Here is a 17,799-nt window from a genome sequence, read left to right on the forward strand (position 1 = left end):
TGCATTTTTTTTTGGTTCAAAAACCTAAGGAAATTGTGTCATGGTTTCTTTTATGCACTAAACGTTTTCAACATGCACAAGAGACAAATATACCTGATGATAAAAGCGCAGCAAGACCTGCTTTTTGTAGGCAGCCTCTCTACTGCCATTAGAGAAGGTTTTGACTGCAGTAAAAAACACAGCAAAAACGCAACTTGGAAACATAGACTAATATGCTAATTAGAAGTAATACCTTAGCATGGTGGTTAACTCTCTAAGCCTGCCTCCCGGACTATGAGTCAGCCTCTATATCTTCTATGAATCATAGGACATATGTCCACGGTCAAGGTCTAGGACAGACCAAAACGTTGGTCGTCCTTTCTATTTCCACATGTTGACCTATCAATACATTTTTAGGTACGTATTTAAAGGGAATCTGTCACCACCTTTGACCATTTAAACTATTAATTTGGCCATACAGGTTGTAGGCTGCTGAAAAAAAGGCCTATGTGTGTGTCTAATATCAGATGTCTTGTTGCTGAGAAATAATTTTTTTATCACTTTATATAAATGACGTCTTCCAGGCTCTGGGAAAGATGCTGACAAGATGATAACTCTGCCTCCAGAGCTTGTTTTACATGAAGTGAGAGTTACCAGTGTGCCGTATCATGGCCGCTCTCTGCTCTCCTGATCTCACTGCAGAGCTGTGTGTGATTATACCTGACACATCTGCAGGCTCCTCTCCGCTTCCATCTCACAGGCAGACAGGGCTGTAATATTGTTACACTAGCATCCTCACCAGAGCCTGGAAGAGGTCATTTACCGTATTTTTTGGATTATTAGATGCACTTTTGTTCCCCCAAATTTTGGGGCAAAGTGGGGTGTGTCTTATAATCCGAATCTGTGTGCTGTGCTGCAGAGGGGGGGGGGGGGGGGGAGGGGGGCGGCTCTGGAGTCGCCAGGGGGCTGGGGTGGGCTGGCTGCAGGCTGCTGAGACAGGGGAAGGTCATGTGCTCCCGCTTATTAGCCTCATGTAATATTCACTGCACCCGCTGTCCATCACCTCAGTGCGCAGTGAAGCTGCGCAAGTTGGTTGTCAGGGGAGCAGGGAATATTGCATGTGCCTGAACTCCCCCCCCCCCCCAGAGGTGACCGGGGGGGGATGTGCCTGCCTGCAGCACAGAGGGGCATATAGTGACCAGGGGGGGGGATTGGCCTGCCAGCAACACAGGGGGGCATATAGTGACCCAGGGGGGCATATAGTGACCCAGGAGGGCATGTGCCTGCCAGCAGCACAGGGGGGTATATAGTGACCAGGGGGGGCATGTGCCTGCCAGCAGCACGGGTCGGGCCATGTGCCAGCACAAGGATGCGGGTTATATACATACTAGGATGAGGGACATATGATTTGTAAGATGGACACTGGCATTATAAGACAGACCCCCAATTAACATAAAAAATATTTTTTTCTCTTTTTCTTCACCAAATTTGGGGGTGCGTCTTATAATCAGGTGTGTCTTATAAAGCGAAAATTTCGGTATATAAAGTGATAAAAGATGATTTCTCAGCAACAAGACATCTGATATGAGAAACACAGGACTTTATTTCAGCAGTCTATAACCTGTATGCCCAGATTAATTGTTTAGATAGATCAAATGTGGTGACAGATTCCCTTTTAAATGTTTTCTTTCAACAAAGTACATTTTAATTACGGTAATAGAGCTTGGAATAATAATAAGTTACTGGATGTGTTTTAATTAAAAAAAAAATAATTTTTTTTTTCCTGTGCTGAGAGTCCTATAAATGTTGTGCGATCCTCTGCTGTAATGTCTGTATACTCTCTTGTCCTCCCCTGTCCAGGAGATGTGATATGATCAGACCATGTTCCTGTACAGTCAGACACATCCATTACACAGTACACAGCAGGGGCACATTTATAAAATTATCTCCACACAGGAACATGTTTTTCTCTATCTCTTCATTGAGGGACATGCTGTTGCCACTAGGAGGCTGACAATATGCATTCAAGCGGTGAGCTGTGAGCTGTGGAGTTCATGGGAACCACTGAGGTTGCAATGGCGACTAGAAGATAGGAGAACAGATGGCGCCAAATCGTGTGCAGAGTTCCCGTGTTTTTAAATACCATGATAGGCTGATATAGGTGGGTTGAGGGACACGATATAGGCGGCGAGTGTGATTGTCATGGCTGCCATGTCGTGACCACTGAAGAAGGCCAAAGCTAGGGGGTTACGTTTTTAAGCTGGGCTGCCACAGAGAATTAGGGTGTCGCGGAGGCAACAGATGATCAGGGTGGGACCAGATTGGCGGAACGGATCTGAGGCAGTTCCCAATTGGTGAATAGATGAAATCCAGGGAAAAAAATGTAAGTGAAGAAAAAGCTAGTACTTTTTTTTTTTTTTTTTTTTTTATTATTTTTATTTGAAGCCCCCCTTTACTGCCACTGCATTAGCCTGGAATGGTCTGCCCCTGTCCTGAAGATCCTGAATCCTTCTTCATAGATTGCTAATGGAAGACGGTCATCAGACTTCCCGAATGCTGTCTGTCGGGCGGCTAGAAGGTAACGGATTCGTCTTCCCTACCTGTTGAGGGCGAGCGGGCAGGAGAATGGTGACAAAGACCGTCCACCGGGGAGCCCCAAACACGTTCTGCCTATGTAGACCATAGATGATACAGTAGTGAACCAACTCCACACTGTGCTCTCGATCTCCAAGTGGGATGGCTGCATGACACAACTATTTTGCCCTCACAAGCCGTATCTGAAAGAAAAAAGGAAATCCATTAATTAAAAAAGAAAAAAAACCTAAGGTAGGAACAGGACTGGGACCAGGCCCTAGTCTGCCACCTACTGGCACTAAGGCTACTTTTACACTTGCGTCGGTACGGGGCCGTCGCAATGCGTCGGGCCGACGTATCGACAGACGTTGTGAAATAACTGCAAGATGTGGGGAGCGGATGCAGTTTTTCAACGCATCCGCTGCCCATTCTGCAGTCCGGGGAGGAGGGGGCGGAGTTTCGGTCGCGCATTCGCGGTCGAAAATGGCGGACACGTTGCACAAAAAATGTTACATTGTACTTTTTTTTTGTGCGTCGCGTCCACCAAAACACGACGGATCCGTCGCACAATGGATGCGACGTGTGCCCATCCGTCGCTAATACAAGTGTATGGGCAAAAAACGCATCCTGCAAGCACATTTGCAGGATCCATTTTTTGCCCATAACGACGGATTGCGACGGAGGAGAAAAGACGGAAGTGTGAAAGTAGCCCAAGCTAAAACGGAGTAACTTTGTGCCAGTCAATGGGTCTACACTGCTGGGAAGGAGCCAAGTTTTTGTTTGCCTAGTGCCAGCCTCCTAGTGGCAGCAGCATACACCCATGGTTCCTGTGTCCCCCAATGAAATGACAGAGGTTTTATGGGGAGTTGCCAAAATCTTCATTCAAACACATCCAATTGTGCAACTTATTATTATTCAAAGATCTATTGGTTTAAAATGTTGATTAAAAATTAACTTTGTTTGTGGGAAAACCTCTACGTGAGTGCCGTGGTGTTTCCGCTGTCATTCGGATCTCCACTGTCTTCTAACTACAAGTGTTGACCAGAAATTTGATGGATCCTGAACTTTAAAATGTATTAGTCCTGACATTACCTGAATCTCGTATCAAACCCTGTACCTACTATATGCAGAGCGCTGGGCAGGACAACAGTGCGGCCAGAGAGCCGGAAAGGTCTCTTTTCTGCATCTGCCCAGCCCACCTCTCTGAACTCCATGTACGGACCCGGGATCTGGTGTGTGTAGGCTGTTACAAGCTGTCAGGAGGAGCAGGGACTACACCGGATGCTTCTCTGCAGCACAACGCCTAGTGGACGCCTCTCTCCCGATTGCTATGTGGTGCAAGGAAAGTTTTGACAAAGATGGCGATTGCTAGAGCATGATTTCTGATGTTCTCCCGGTCTATATGTCCAGTTATTGAGCTCAAATGTTGGTGAGGGGTTTGTTATATTCAGATTATGTAGCGATGATATACAAAGCCGCTTTATTTCCTTTGTTACACCTTGTATTGTTGAGGCTTCAGCGTGATCCAGCTGTTATTGTCTCCAATTTCACAGTACTCTGCTCCACCAGTCTCCTGACGGTATTGTCCTCAGTACTGACGATTACTTCTGCCAGGAAAATGGATACACATACCACGTTAAATTGCTCGGGGATGCCCATTGCTGGAATCAAAACAGAGGTACGTGACCTATACTAGGGCTAGACGCCGAGGAACGCTTTAGTCATTGTTTAGAGCAGTCATCTACTGTCCTGTAGAGGCGTGCTATCAACCGGCAGAAGATGAAGGCTGATGTTGGGCACTGCTCTGGTGAACATTGCCTACTATGTAACTGGAGAGTTGGATTTTTAGTGACGTGTAGTGATGAGCGAGTATACTCGTTGCTCGGGTGTCCTCCGAGTATTTGAGATTTAGTTTTCATCGTGGCAGCTGAATGATTTACAGCTATTAGCCTGCTTGTTTACATGTGAGGATTCCCAAGCTACCAGGCAACCCCCACATCTACTCAGCCTGGCTAGTAGCTGTAAATCATTCAGCTGCTATGATGAAAACTAAATCTCCGAGCACTAACAAATACTCGGAGGTCACCCGAGCGTGCTCAGGAAAATCCGAGCAACGAGTATACTCGCTCGCTCATCACTAGTGACGTGCTGTTCACAATGCTGCAGTACGATTATCTTTGACAATATGACCTGTACCATGGCCAAAAACGCTAAGTAGCCCCATTTTGCGGTTTTATTTTTGCAACTATTTTGCCAGCACGTTCTATCCATAACTAGGTGATCATTTTCCCATCCATGTCTGCTCAGTACAAAGTGAAGTCCCACATGTAGTACTTTCTTTGGCGTCTGGTGCAAAATTGACTATGGCACCAAATGCTATAGGAAAGGGATTTGGAATATTGATGTCTAATCCTGGAAGAGGACGACACAAAATGACCCAGCACATCCGCTAGTAAGCAGAGAGCATGCAGGTAAGCGGAGCAGAGGAGGCTGCAGTGGTCAGGAGCTCTGTGGCCCCTTCATCAGCTGATTGGGGAAGGTGATGAGGAGTTCCTCCTCTCTTGTATCTCCCGAATATCGATGGACTATTCTAAGAATGCCCCATCAATATTCAAATAAAGGAATATTAATTTATTAATGATGTGTAAAGCAAACCTAATTATCATGTTTTCTTGTTTACTCTTTTGTGGATTTTTTTTGTTTTGGCTGAGAATCTTACAGCTACACTGAAGAATTTGGGTCTGTTCTAAGACTCTGGCAAAAGGAGCTGCTGAGGAACATTAATATAATTTTTATTTATATAGCACCAACATATTCCGCAGCACTTTACAATTAAGCGGGGACGTGTACAGACAATAAATTCAGTACAAGTTAAGACAATTTAAACAGTGACATTAGGGGTGAGGTCCCTGCTCACAAGCTTACAATCTACAAGGAAATGGGGGGGACACAATAGGTGAAAAGTGCTTGTTATTTCAGGTCTGGCAATTATAATAAATAGGGATTTTCATATAAAGCTGCAAGATCCGGTCATCAGCCCATGTGCTTAAGTGCAATAGTCAAGTATCAAGTGCAGTTATCGTGTGCATGGAGGGGGTGGAGACAGATGAATAGTGGGGTGCAGATTTACATGCAGATAATATTTGGAAGGAGGGAACAGGGCAAAGTTAGTTTACTGAGTAGTTGATGTGGTTGGCTTGTTTGAAAAGATGGGTTTTTAAAGCGCGCTTGAATAGGTCGGGGCTAGGTATCAGTCTGTCTGGGGAAGTGCATTCCAGAGAGCTGGCGCAACACGAGAGAAGTCTTGGAGACGGAAATGCGAGGTTCGGATTACGGGGGATGTTAGTCTTAGGTCATTTGTAGAACGGAGGGCACGTGTAGGGAGATAGACGGAGATGAGAGAGGAGATATAAGGCGGTGCAGAACTGTGGAGAGCTTTGTGGGTGAGAGAGAGGAGTTTATACTGGACCCTGTAGCAAATGGGTAGCCAGTGTAATGACTGGCACAAGATGGAGGCATCGGTGAAGCGGCTGGACAGAAATATGACCCTGGCTGCCGCATTCAAGATGGATTGGAGAGGAGAAAGTTTGGAAAGAGGGACACCGATCAGAAGAGTTGCAGTAGTCCAGAGGAGAATATATTATTAATATAATATCAATATATTATTCTTCCTGGAAATCTCAGTGCCTAAAGTGCTCCACTGAGATTTTTTTCTGTCTCGATACTACCCCTTTTCTGGCACTCTATGCTTTAGAGAGAGAAAATGTTTCACATCATATCCACCGTATATTGCTGTAATGTGAAAAGTCTGTGAACGATCTGTTCTCCTGTAAGATTGAAATTATTTGTACTGCAGCCAGAAGGGCACTGGATGACGGACGGACTCCTGTCGTTATCGATAACACGAATATCCAGGGCTGGGAAATGAAGCCGTACGTACAGATGGTGAGGATCCTGGGCTGTTAAGTTACAGCAGAGAATACTTGGATCTGCAGGAAACTGCTCATTTAATGTTAACCTCTTTTTTTTTTTTTCCCCTCCTTTCCCCTAGGCTGTAGACAGGGGTTATGATGTAGAATTTTTGGAGCCAGATACCTGGTGGAAAGATGACGTACAAGAACTGGAAAAGTAAGATTTTGTTTATAGCAATAAACAGCACTTGGGACCCCTCTCTATGAGCCAAAATGGATAGTGGCTACTGCTCTGGTGGTCCTGGCTTATGAATGCCATATTCGAATGTCTGGTAATATTACATATGTGTAGCCAGACCCGGCTTCTATTTGTTGATCCTCAGGGGTTAAGCAAGCTGACCCAGCGTTTAATTGACATGTTGTGGACTGGTGCACTTGGCCACTCAGCTGCGCAGGAAACTGCAGACGGCCACATTCACTTGAATAGGCTTATCGTGCTGTTTCACGCACAGTGGTCAGGAGCACAGCCATGGAGGAAAAGCTTTCATCTTTGATTTGCTCCTCATTAGACTGGGAGCAAGTGTCTGACAAAGACTTGGTATATATATGGGCCATAATACTCAATCTTGGAAGGAAATTAACCCTAAATGTTTCCTTCTTGTGCCTTTTGTTTATCCTCCCCTTCAAAGTATCATAACTTTTTTTTTTTTTTTTTTTTTTTTCTTCAGCACATGTATGAGGGATTTATTTCTTTCTTTTGTGGATGAGGTGTAATTTTACTATTCACTTTAACATTAAAGGTATGTGCGCACGATCTGGAGTTCCTGCGGGTTTTTACTTTGCTTATTTATGCAGAGTGAAACCTGCAGTGGCCAGATGTTACCGCATAGTGGATGTGTTTTCTAGAAATCTCATGCCCACTATGTTGTCCACAGATGCCTGCGGATCACCCGCGTAGACTGACATGCAGCGCGTCTTTCCAGACCGCTGTTACTTCCAGATTGTGTGCACCTGGCCTAAAGGGGCTCACCAGTGAAAATAAGGTCAGGCCTCCACTGATCAACAAGTTTCGCCTATCTTGTGCATAAGTGAGAAATAATTTCCAATGGACAACACCTTTAACCCCTTTACCCCCAAGGGTGGTTTGCATGTTAAAGGGCCACTGTCACCCCCCTCCAGCCGTTATAAACTAAAAGAGCCACCTTGTGCAGCAGTAATGCTGCATTCTAACAAGGTGGCTCTTTTAGTTTTGTGTTCATGTATTGCTAAAATAAAGCGTTTTGAAACTTTTCAAAAATACCTGTCTTTGTCCATGGAGGCGAGTCTGAAGCCTCCTCTGTGAAGCGCCCAACTGCCGTCACTCATCTCTTCTGGGGCAATGGTCGCCGCCCCCTGCGCGCTGTTCTTCTTAAATCCGGCGCCTGCTCTGTGCGTGCCTGCCTGGGGCAGGCGCATTGAGAATTGGCAGTCAGCTCAGATGCCGGGTTCCTGACTGCGCCTGTGCGGGCAGTGCGGCCACCCTGTTACTGAATCCCCGCCCGCACTGTGTTATGCATTATGCACAGTGCGGGGCTGGGATTCCTGGGCATGCGCACTGCGCTTGTCAGACGCTCCCCCAGGTTCCCCGCCTTCCAGCATCGGTCTGTGCAGGAATCTGCCCAGGAATCCCAGCGGCGGGGATTCAGTAACAGGGTGGCCGCACTGCCCGCACAGGCGCAGTCAGGAACCCGGCATCTGAGCTGACTGCAAATTCTCAATGCGCCTGCCCCAGGCAGGCACGCACAGCGCAGGCGCCGGATTTAAGAAGAACAGCGCGCAGGGGGCGGCGACCATCGTCCCAGAAGAGATGAGTGACGGCAGTTGGGCGCTTCACAGAGGAGGCTTCAGACCCGCCTCCATGGACAAAGACAGGTATTTTTGAAAAGTTTCAAAGCGCTTTATTTTAGTAATACATGAACACAAAACTAAAAGAGCCACCTTGTTAGAATGCAGCATTACTGCTGCACAAGGTGGCTCTTTTAGTTTATAACGGCTGGAGGGGTGACAGTGGCCCTTTAATGACCGAGCCAATTTTTACAATTCTGACCACTGTCCCTTTGAGGTTATAACTCTGGAACGCTTCAACGGATCCTGGTGATTCTGACATTGTTTTCCCGTGACATATTGTACTTCATGTTAGTGGTAAAATTTCCTCGACATTACTTGCGTTTATTTGTGAAAAAACTGAAGTTTGGCGAAAATTTCGCAATTTTCCAACTTTGAATTTTCATGCCCTTAAATCACAGAGATATGTCACAGAAAAATACTTAATAAGTAACATTTCCCACATGTCTACTTTACATCAGCACAATTTTGGAACCAAAATTTTTCTTTATTGGGGAGTTATAAGGGTTAAAAGTTGACCAGCAATTTCTCCTTTTTACAACACCATTTTTTTAGGGACCACATCACATTTGAAGTCCCTTTGAGGGGTCTATATGATAGAAAATACCCAAGTGTGACACCGTTCTAAAAACTACTCCCCTCAAGGTGCTCAAAACCACATTCAAGAAGTTTGTTAACCCTTCAGGTATTTCACAGGAATTTTTGGAATGTTTAAAAAAAATGAACATTTTACTTTTTTTTCACAAGAAAATTTACTTCAGATCCAATTTGTTTTATTTTACCAAGGGTAACAGGAGAAATTGAACCCCAAATATTGTTGTATAATTTGTCCTGAGTACGCAGATACCCCATATGTGGGGGTAAACCACTGTTTGGGTGCATGGCAGAGCTCAGAAGCGAAGGAGCACCTTTTGACTTTTCATTGCAAAATTGACTGGAATTGAGATAACATGCCATGTTGCGTTTGGAGAGCTCCTGATGTGCCTAAACAGTGGAAACCCTCCACAAGTGACACCATTTTGGAAAGTAGACCCCCTAAGGAACTTATCTAGAAATGTTGTGAGAACTTTGAACCCCCAAGTGTTTCACTATAGTTTATAACGCAGAGCCGTGAAAATTAAAAAATCTTTTTTTTTTCCCCACAAAAATAATTTTTTTATCCCCTAAATTTTTATGCTCCCAAGGGTAACAGGAGAAATTGGACACCAAAAGTTGTTGTCCAATTTGTCCTGAATACGCTGATACCCAATATGTGGGGGGGAACCACCGTTTGGGCGCATGGCAGAGATCGGAAGGGAAGGAGCACCGTTTGGAATGCAGACTTAGATGGAATGGTCTGCGGGCGTGACGTTGCGTTTGCAGAGCCCCTGATGTACCTAAACAATAGACCCCCCAAGGAACTTGTCTAGATGTGTTGAGAGAACTTTGAACCCCCAAGTGTTTCACTACAGTTTATAACGCAGAACCTTGAAAATAAAAAATCTTTGTTTTCCCACAAAAATGACTTTTTATCCCCCACATTTTATTTTCCCAAGGGTAATGAAAAATTGGACCCCAAAAGTTGTTCAATTTGTCCTGAGTACACTGATATCCCATATGTTGGGGTAAACCCCTGTTTGGGCACACGGGAGAGCTCGGAAGGGAAGAAGCACTGTTTAACTTTTTCAACGCAGAATTGGCTGAAATTGAGATCGGGCGTCATGTCGCGTTTGAAGAGCCCCTGATATGCCTAAACGGTGGAAACCCCCCCAATTATAACCCGAACACGCCCCTAACCCTGACACCCCTAACCCCAACCGTAAATGTAATCCTAACCCTAACTGTAGCCCAAACCCTAATTTTAGCCCTAACCCTAATGGGAAAATAGAAATAAATACATTTTTTAAATTTTATTATTTTTCCCTAACTAAGGGGGTGATAAAGGGGGGTTAGATTTACTATTTATAGCGGGTTTTTATGTTTGGCAGCCGCCACACACAAAAAAAAACGCTTTTAATTGCAAAAAATAGTTTTTGCGTCACCACATTTTGAGAGCTATAACTTTTCCATATTTTGATCCACAGAGTCATGTGAGGTCTTGTTTTTTGCGGGATGAGTTGACGTTTTTATTGGTAACATTTTCGGGCACGTGGCTTTTTTTGATCGCTTTTTATTCCGATTTTTGTGAGGCAGAATGAGCAAAAAACAGCAATTCATGAATTTCGTTAGAGGGGGGAGGGGGGGGGGGCGTTTATACGGTTCCGTGTTTGGTAAAATTGATAAAGCAGTCTTATTCTATGGGTCAGTGCGATTACATCGATACCTCATTTATATCATTTTTTTTATTTTTTGGCGCTTTTATACAATAAAAACTATTTTATGGAAAAAATAATTATTTTTGCATCGCTTTATTCTGAGAGCTATAGCTTTTTTATTTTTTCGCTGATGACGCTGTATGGCAGCTCGTTCTTTGCGGGACAAGATGATGTTTTCAGCGGTACCATTTTCATTTACATCAGTCTTTTTGATTTTGTGTTATTCCACTTTTTGGCGGTATGATGATAAAGCATTGTTTTTTCCCTTTTTTTTTTTTTTTTTTTTTTTTTGTTTACACAGTTGATTTAATTATTTTTTATAGATTGAAATATTACAGGTGTGGTGATGCTTGATATCTTTTATTTTCATTTGTTTTTAAACTGGGAAAAGTTATTTCAAACTTTTTTTTTTATTATATATATTAGTTTTTTTTTTTTGTTTTGTTTTGTTCCTTCAATTATACTTCATTTATTTAGCCAGGCAGCTGAGCTTTATTTGAGAAGAAAGATGGCAGTGATGGCCTCTATGTGCAACCCATTTTCACCCCATGATTATACTGAAGGGGTGGGAGTGATGGGTGCCAGAATGGTTGCATGATACAGTCTCTCCACTTAAATGCCCCTGATAGAGATTGAGAGTGGCATTAAGGTGGTTGGCACACAGCTCTGAAAGCTGCTGACAGAGGCAGAGTTTTATTTTTCAATATTAACCCCTTCCCGACCCATGACGCCACGTAGGCGTCATGAAAGTCGGTGCCAATCCGACCCATGACGCCTATGTGGCGTCAAGGAAAGATCGCGCCCCTGCAGGCCGGGTGAAAGGGTTAACTCCCATTTCACCCGATCTGTAGGGACAGGGGGAGTGGTAGTTTAGCCCAGGGGGGGTGGCTTCACCCCCTCGTGGCTACGATCGCTCTGATTGGCTGTTGAAAGTGAAACTGCCAATCAGAGCGATTTGTCATATTTCACCCATTATAACGGGTGAAATATTACAATCCAGCCATGGCCGATGCTGCAATATCATCGGCCATGGCTGGAAATACTAGTGTGCCCCCACCCCACCCCACCGATCGCCCCCCCAGCCCCCCGATCTGGCCGGTACACTGCTCCGGCTCCCCTCCGTCCAGTGCTCCGCTCCCCCCCGTGCTCTTGTCCGCTCCCCCCCGTGCTCTTGTCCGCTCCCTCCGTGCTCCAATCACCCCCCCTGCACTCCGATCCACCCCCCGTGCTCCGTTCAAGCCCCCCCCGTGCTCCGTTCCAGCCCCCCTGTGCTCCGTTCCAGCCCCCCCCGTGCTCCGTTCCAGCCCCCCCGTGCTCCGTTCCACGCCTGCCGCGCTCCGATTTCCCCCCCCCCCGTGCTCCGATCCCCCCCCCCCCCCGTGGTCCCCCCCACCCCATCATACTTACCGATCCTGCCGGGGTCCCGTCCGTCTTCTCCCTTGGCGCCGCCATCTTCCAAAATGGCGGGCGCATGCGCAGTGCGCCCGCCGAATCTGCCGGCCGGCAGATTCATTCCAAAGTGCATTTTGATCACTGAGATAGATTATATCTCAGTGATCAAAATAAAAAAAATAATAAATGACCCCCCCCCCCTTTGTCACCCCCATAGGTAGGGACAATAAAAAAATAAAGACATTTTTTTTTTCCACTAATGTTAGAATAGGGTTAGGGTTAGGGGTAGGGTTAGGGTTAGGGTTAGGGGTAGGGGTAGGGGTAGGGTTAGGGGTTGGGGTAGGGGTAGGGCTAGGGTTAGGGGTAGGGTTAGGGCTAGGGTTAGGGTTTCGGTATGTGCACACGTATTCTGGTCCGCTGCGGATTTATGGCAGATTTACCGCGTTTTTTCTGCACATTTCACTGCGGTTTTACAATTGCGATTTTCTATTGGAGCAGTTGTAAAACCGCTGCGGAATCCGCACAAAGAAGTGACATGCTGCGGAATGTAAACCGCTGCGTTTCCGTGCAATTTTTCCGCAGCATGTGTGCAGCGATTTTTGTTTCCCGTAGGTTTACATTGAACTGTAAGCTCATGGGAAACTGCTGCTTTTCCGCAGCATGTGCACATACCTTTAGAATTAGGCCATGTGCACACGGTGCGGATTTGGCTGCGGATTGGCCGCTGCGGATTCGCAGCAGTGTTCCATCAGGTGTACAGTACCATGTAAACATATGAAAAACCAAATCCGCTGTGCCCATGGTGCGGAAAATACCGCGCGGAAACGCTGCGTTGTATTTTCCGCAGCATGTCAATTCTTTGTGCGGATTCCGCAGCGTTTTACACCTGTTCCTCAATAGGAATCCGCAGGTGAAATCCGCACAAAAAACACTGGAAATCCGCGGAAAATCCGCAGGTAAAACGTAGTCCCTTTTACCCACGGATTTTTCAAAAATGGTGCGGAAATATCTCACACGAATCCGCAACGTGGGCACATAGCCTTAGGGTTAGGGTTGGAATTAGGGTTGTGATTAGGGTTATGGCTACAGTTGGGATTAGGGTTAGGGGTGTGGGGGGGTTAGTGTTGGAGTTAGAATTGAGGGGTTACCACTGTTTAGGCACATCAGGGGTCTCCAAACGCAACATGGCGCCACCATTGATTCCAGCCAATCTCGTATTCAAAAAGTCAAATGGTGCTCCCTCACTTCCGAGCCCTGACGTGTGCCCAAACAGTGGTTTACCCCCACATATGGGGTACCAGCATACTCAGGATAAACTGCGCAACAATTACTGGGGTCCAATTTCTCCTGTTACCCTTGTGAATCTAAAAAAATGCTTGCTAAAACAAAATTTTTGAGGAAAGAAAAATGATTTTTTATTTTCACGGCTCTGCGTTGTAAACGTCTGTGAAGCACTTGGGGGTTCAAAGTGCTCACCACATATCTAGATAAGTTCCTTGGGGGGTCTAGTTTCTAAAATGGGGTCACTTGTGGGGGGTTTCTACTGTTTAGGCACACCAGGGGCTCTGCAAACGCAATGTGACGCCCGCAGACCATTCCATCAAAGTCTGCATTTCAAAAGTCACTACTTCCCTTCTGAGCCCCGACGTGTGCCCAAACAGTGGTTTACCTCCACATATGGGGTATCACCGTACTCAGGAGAAACTGGACAACAAATATTGGGGTCAAATTTCTCCTGTTACCCTTGGGAAAATTAAAAAATTCTGGGCTAAATAATTATTTTTGAGGAAAGAAAACGTATTTATTATTTTCACGGCTCTGCATTATAAACTTCTATGAAGCACTTGGGGGTTCAAAGTGCTCACCACACATCTAGATAAGTTCCTTTGGGGGTATAGTTTCCAAAATGGGGTCACTTGTGGGGGGTTTCTACTGTTAAGCCACATCAGGGGCTCTGCAAACGCAACGTGACGCCCACAGAGCATTCCATCAAAGTCTGCATTTCAAAACGTCACTACTTCACTTCCGAGCCCCGGCATGTGCCCAAACAGTGATTTACCCCCACATATGGGGTATCAGCGTACTCAGGAGAAACTGGACAACAACTTTTGGGGTCAAATTTCTCCTCTTACCCTTGGGAAAATAAAAAATTGCAGGCTAAAAGATCATTTTTGAGAAAATATTTTTTTTTTTTATTTTCATGGCTCTGCGTTATAAACTTCAGTGAAGCACTTGGGGGTTCAAAGTCCTCACCACACATCTAGATTAGTTCCTTTGGGGGTCTAGTTTCCAAAATGGGGTCATTTCTGGGGGATCTCCAAAGTTTAGGCACACAGGGGCTCTCAAAACGTGACATGGTGTCCGCTAATGATTGGAGCTAATTTTCCATTTAAAAAGCCAAATGGCGTGCCATCCCTTCCGAGCCCTGCCGTGCGCCCAAACAGTGGTTTACCCCCACATATGGGGTATCAGCCTACTCAGGACAAACTGGACAACAATATTTGGGGTCCAATTTCTCCTATTATCCTTGGCAAAATAGGAAATTCCAGGCTAAAAAATCATTTTTGAGGAAAGAAAAATTATTTTTTATTTTCATGGCTCTGCGTTATAAACTTTTGTGAAGCACCTGGGGGTTTAAAGTGCTCAATATGCATTTAGATAAGTTCCTTGGGGGGTCTAGTTTCCAAAATGGGGTCACTTGTGGGGGAGCTCCAATGTTTAAGCACACAGGGGCTCTCCAAACGCGACATGGTGTCCGCTAACAATTGGAGCTAATTTTCCATTCAAAAAGTCAAATGGCGCGCCTTCCCTTCCGAGCCCTGCCGAGTGCCCAAACAGTGGTTTACCCCCACATATGAGGTATCGTCGTACTCGGGAGAAATTGCCCAACAAATTTTATGATCCATTTTATCCTACTGCCCATGTGAAAATGAAAAAATTGAGGCGAAAAGAATTTTTTTGTGAAAAAAAGTACTTTTTCATTTTTACAGATCAATTTGTGAAGCACCTGAGAGTTTAAAGTGCTCACTAGGCATCTAAATAAGTTCCTTGGGGGGTCTAGTTTCCAAAATGGGGTCACTTGTGGGGGAGCGCCAATGTTTAGGCACACAGAAGCTATCCAAACGCGACATGGTGTCCGCTAACGATGGAAACAATTTTTCATTCAATAAGTCAAATGGCGCTCCTTCCCTTCCGAGCCTTACCATGTGCCCAAACAGTGGTTTACCCCCACATGTGAGGTATTGGTGTACTCAGGAGAAATTGCCCAACACATTTTAGGATCCATTTTATCCTGTTGCCCATGTGAAAATGAAAAAATTGAGGCTAAAAGAATTTTTTTGTGAAAAAAAAGTACTTTTTCATTTTTACGGATCAATTTGTGAAGCACCTGGGGGTTCAAAGTGCTCACTATGCATCTAGATAAGTTCCTTGGGGCGTCTTGTTTCCAAAATGGGGTCACTTGTGGGGGAGCTCCAATTTTTAGGCACACGGGGGCTCTCCAAACGTGACATGGTGTCCGCTAAAGAGTGGAGCCAATTTTTGATTCAAAAAGTCAAATGGCGCGCCTTCCCTTCCAAGCCCTGCCGTGCGCCCAAACAGTGGTTTACCCCCACATATGAGGTATCAGCGTACTCAGGACAAATTGGACAACAACTTTCGTTGTTCAGTTTCTCCTTTTACCATTGGGAAAATAAAAAAATTGTTGCTAAAATATAATTTTTGTGACTAAAAAGTTAAATGTTCATTTTTTTCCTTCCATGTTGCTTCTGCTGCTGTGAAGCACCTGAAGGGTTAATAAACTTCTTGAATGTGGTTTTGAGTACCTTGAGGGGTGCAGTTTTTAGAATGGTGTCACTTTTGGGTATTTTCAGCCATATAGACCCCTCAAACTGACTTCAAATGTGAGGTGGTCCCTAAAAAAAATGGTTTTGTAAATTTCGTTGTAAAAATGACAAATCGCTGGTCAAATTTTAACCCTTATAACTTCCTAACAAAAAAAAATTTTGTTTCCAAAATTGTGCTGATGTAAAGTAAACATGTGGGAAATGTTATTTATTAACTATTTTGTGTCACATATCTCTCTGGTTTAACAGAATAAAAATTCAAAATGTGAAAATTGCGAAATTTTCAAAATTTTCGCCAAATTTCCGTTTTTATCACAAATAAACGCAGAATTTATTGACCTAAATTTACCACTAACATGAAGCCCAATATGTCACGAAAAAACAATCTCAGAACCGCTAGGATCCGTTGACGCGTTCCTGAGTTATTACCTCATAAAGGGACACTGGTCAGAATTGCAAAAAACGGCAAGGTCTTTAAGGTCAAAATAGGCTGGGTCATGAAGGGGTTAAGAGACATGCCCACTTTGTGAAGTTTACAGAAGACATAGTGTGTACTCAACAGTTTCTGTAGAGTACATTGCATTGATTATTTTGAATTGATCCTGAGTTACAGCCAACTGCGTTAATCCAGAGCTGCATTCACAATTCTGTTAGTTGTTGAAGTAAATGCTTTGAATTTCTCTCTTTTTTCAGGAGGAACACACACAGAGTCCCAAGAGACAAAATTTCCCAAATGTTGGAACGATATGAGCATGATATGACTGTCCCTGTTGTCATAAACTCTGTGGAACCGCGTCGCGTTCGCCCTAACCGTCCACCTCCGGAGGCCCCGCCGAGGTGGGGAGCCTCTGTTGACTGTTCGCACAACAGCTCATCATTCCATAGCAGATAAGTCTGCAATTGCGCTAGCAGTAAATAGCCATGAAATTCCAGAAGTCAGATAACTTTTTTTTTTTTTTTTTTCTGCTAGCATATGATTCCTTCCCAAAGTGCACATATCCAATCCCCACAAACTTTCTTTCTCTTTAATTTATGAATTTACAGATGCACAGAAGCGTTGTCTGGCAGATTTTATGCCACTAACCTTTTTATTTTAGAAGATCATTATGGTGCAAGCCAAACTCTCTTCTGTAAAAATGTATTTTAATAAGACTCTCAGGGCTAGTTCCCTTTCGTCTCTCGTGTTTACGAAAGGCGATTTATTTTTACCAGTAACTGTTTTATTTCTTGCATTTTGGAAAACGGCACAGGATTTTTAAATAATTCTTCTCCATAAACGTTTTCTTTATAAAAAAAATAAATAAATAAAAATAAATAAAATAAATGGAGCCGCTGATAATATATTTAGTGCTTGGCTTTATATAAAATGTATATTAATTTATTTTACTTACTGAAAATAAATTCCTTTTACTCTTAAGATGACTTTCAGTCATGCAAATATATAATGGTAAGGTACTTACTGGACATTCCCTGAAAATTACCGTCAAAGGAGGTTTTCCATGATTGATGCTTACTATCGATCATAGTTCTAACTTTTGAAATTTTAATTTACTGTTACAGAACTTAATAAAGTCTCCAAAATAAATAATTTTTCAAAATATATAAAACTTTCTTTAAATGCAGTATGTGCGGCAGTATATGATGAAAATGACTACACTCTCTTCATGTATCTGGTCAGAACTTTGGGCCAAGTGTCCAGCACTGCTTCCATTACACACCTCTCTGGCAACATATAGAATCAGAACTGCATAATACCACATATAAACTGTTTGTGTTGGTTTTTTTCATATGTAGAAAAGTTATTTTTTAGGGTGTAGCAAAGTTAGGTAGGACTGGGTTAAATCCTAGCACTGCAGGTATCAACCCATTACTTGCCAAATTAAAATTTTTACAAGTACGGATTTTTCAGAAAAGGGCGTC

General features: G+C 44.1%; 1 protein-coding gene across 2 annotated transcripts in view; it reads left to right on the plus strand.

Annotated features, from left to right (window-relative positions):
- LOC138671087 (NEDD4-binding protein 2-like 2) overlaps positions 1-17,486 on the plus strand; it is a 29,993-nt gene extending 12,507 nt beyond the window's left edge. For both annotated transcript variants that reach the window (XM_069758992.1, XM_069758993.1), the window contains exons 3-6: positions 4,107-4,231; positions 6,410-6,498; positions 6,605-6,681; positions 16,573-17,486. In XM_069758992.1, the coding sequence (XP_069615093.1) occupies positions 4,107-4,231; positions 6,410-6,498; positions 6,605-6,681; positions 16,573-16,771 (490 nt within the window). In that variant the 3' untranslated portion in view covers positions 16,772-17,486. The remainder of the gene's footprint in view (positions 1-4,106; positions 4,232-6,409; positions 6,499-6,604; positions 6,682-16,572) is intronic.
- Positions 17,487-17,799: the final 313 nt, after the last annotated feature.

This window comes from Ranitomeya imitator, chromosome 3, assembly GCF_032444005.1.
Source record: "Ranitomeya imitator isolate aRanImi1 chromosome 3, aRanImi1.pri, whole genome shotgun sequence".
Classification (NCBI taxonomy): Eukaryota; Metazoa; Chordata; class Amphibia; order Anura; family Dendrobatidae; genus Ranitomeya; species Ranitomeya imitator.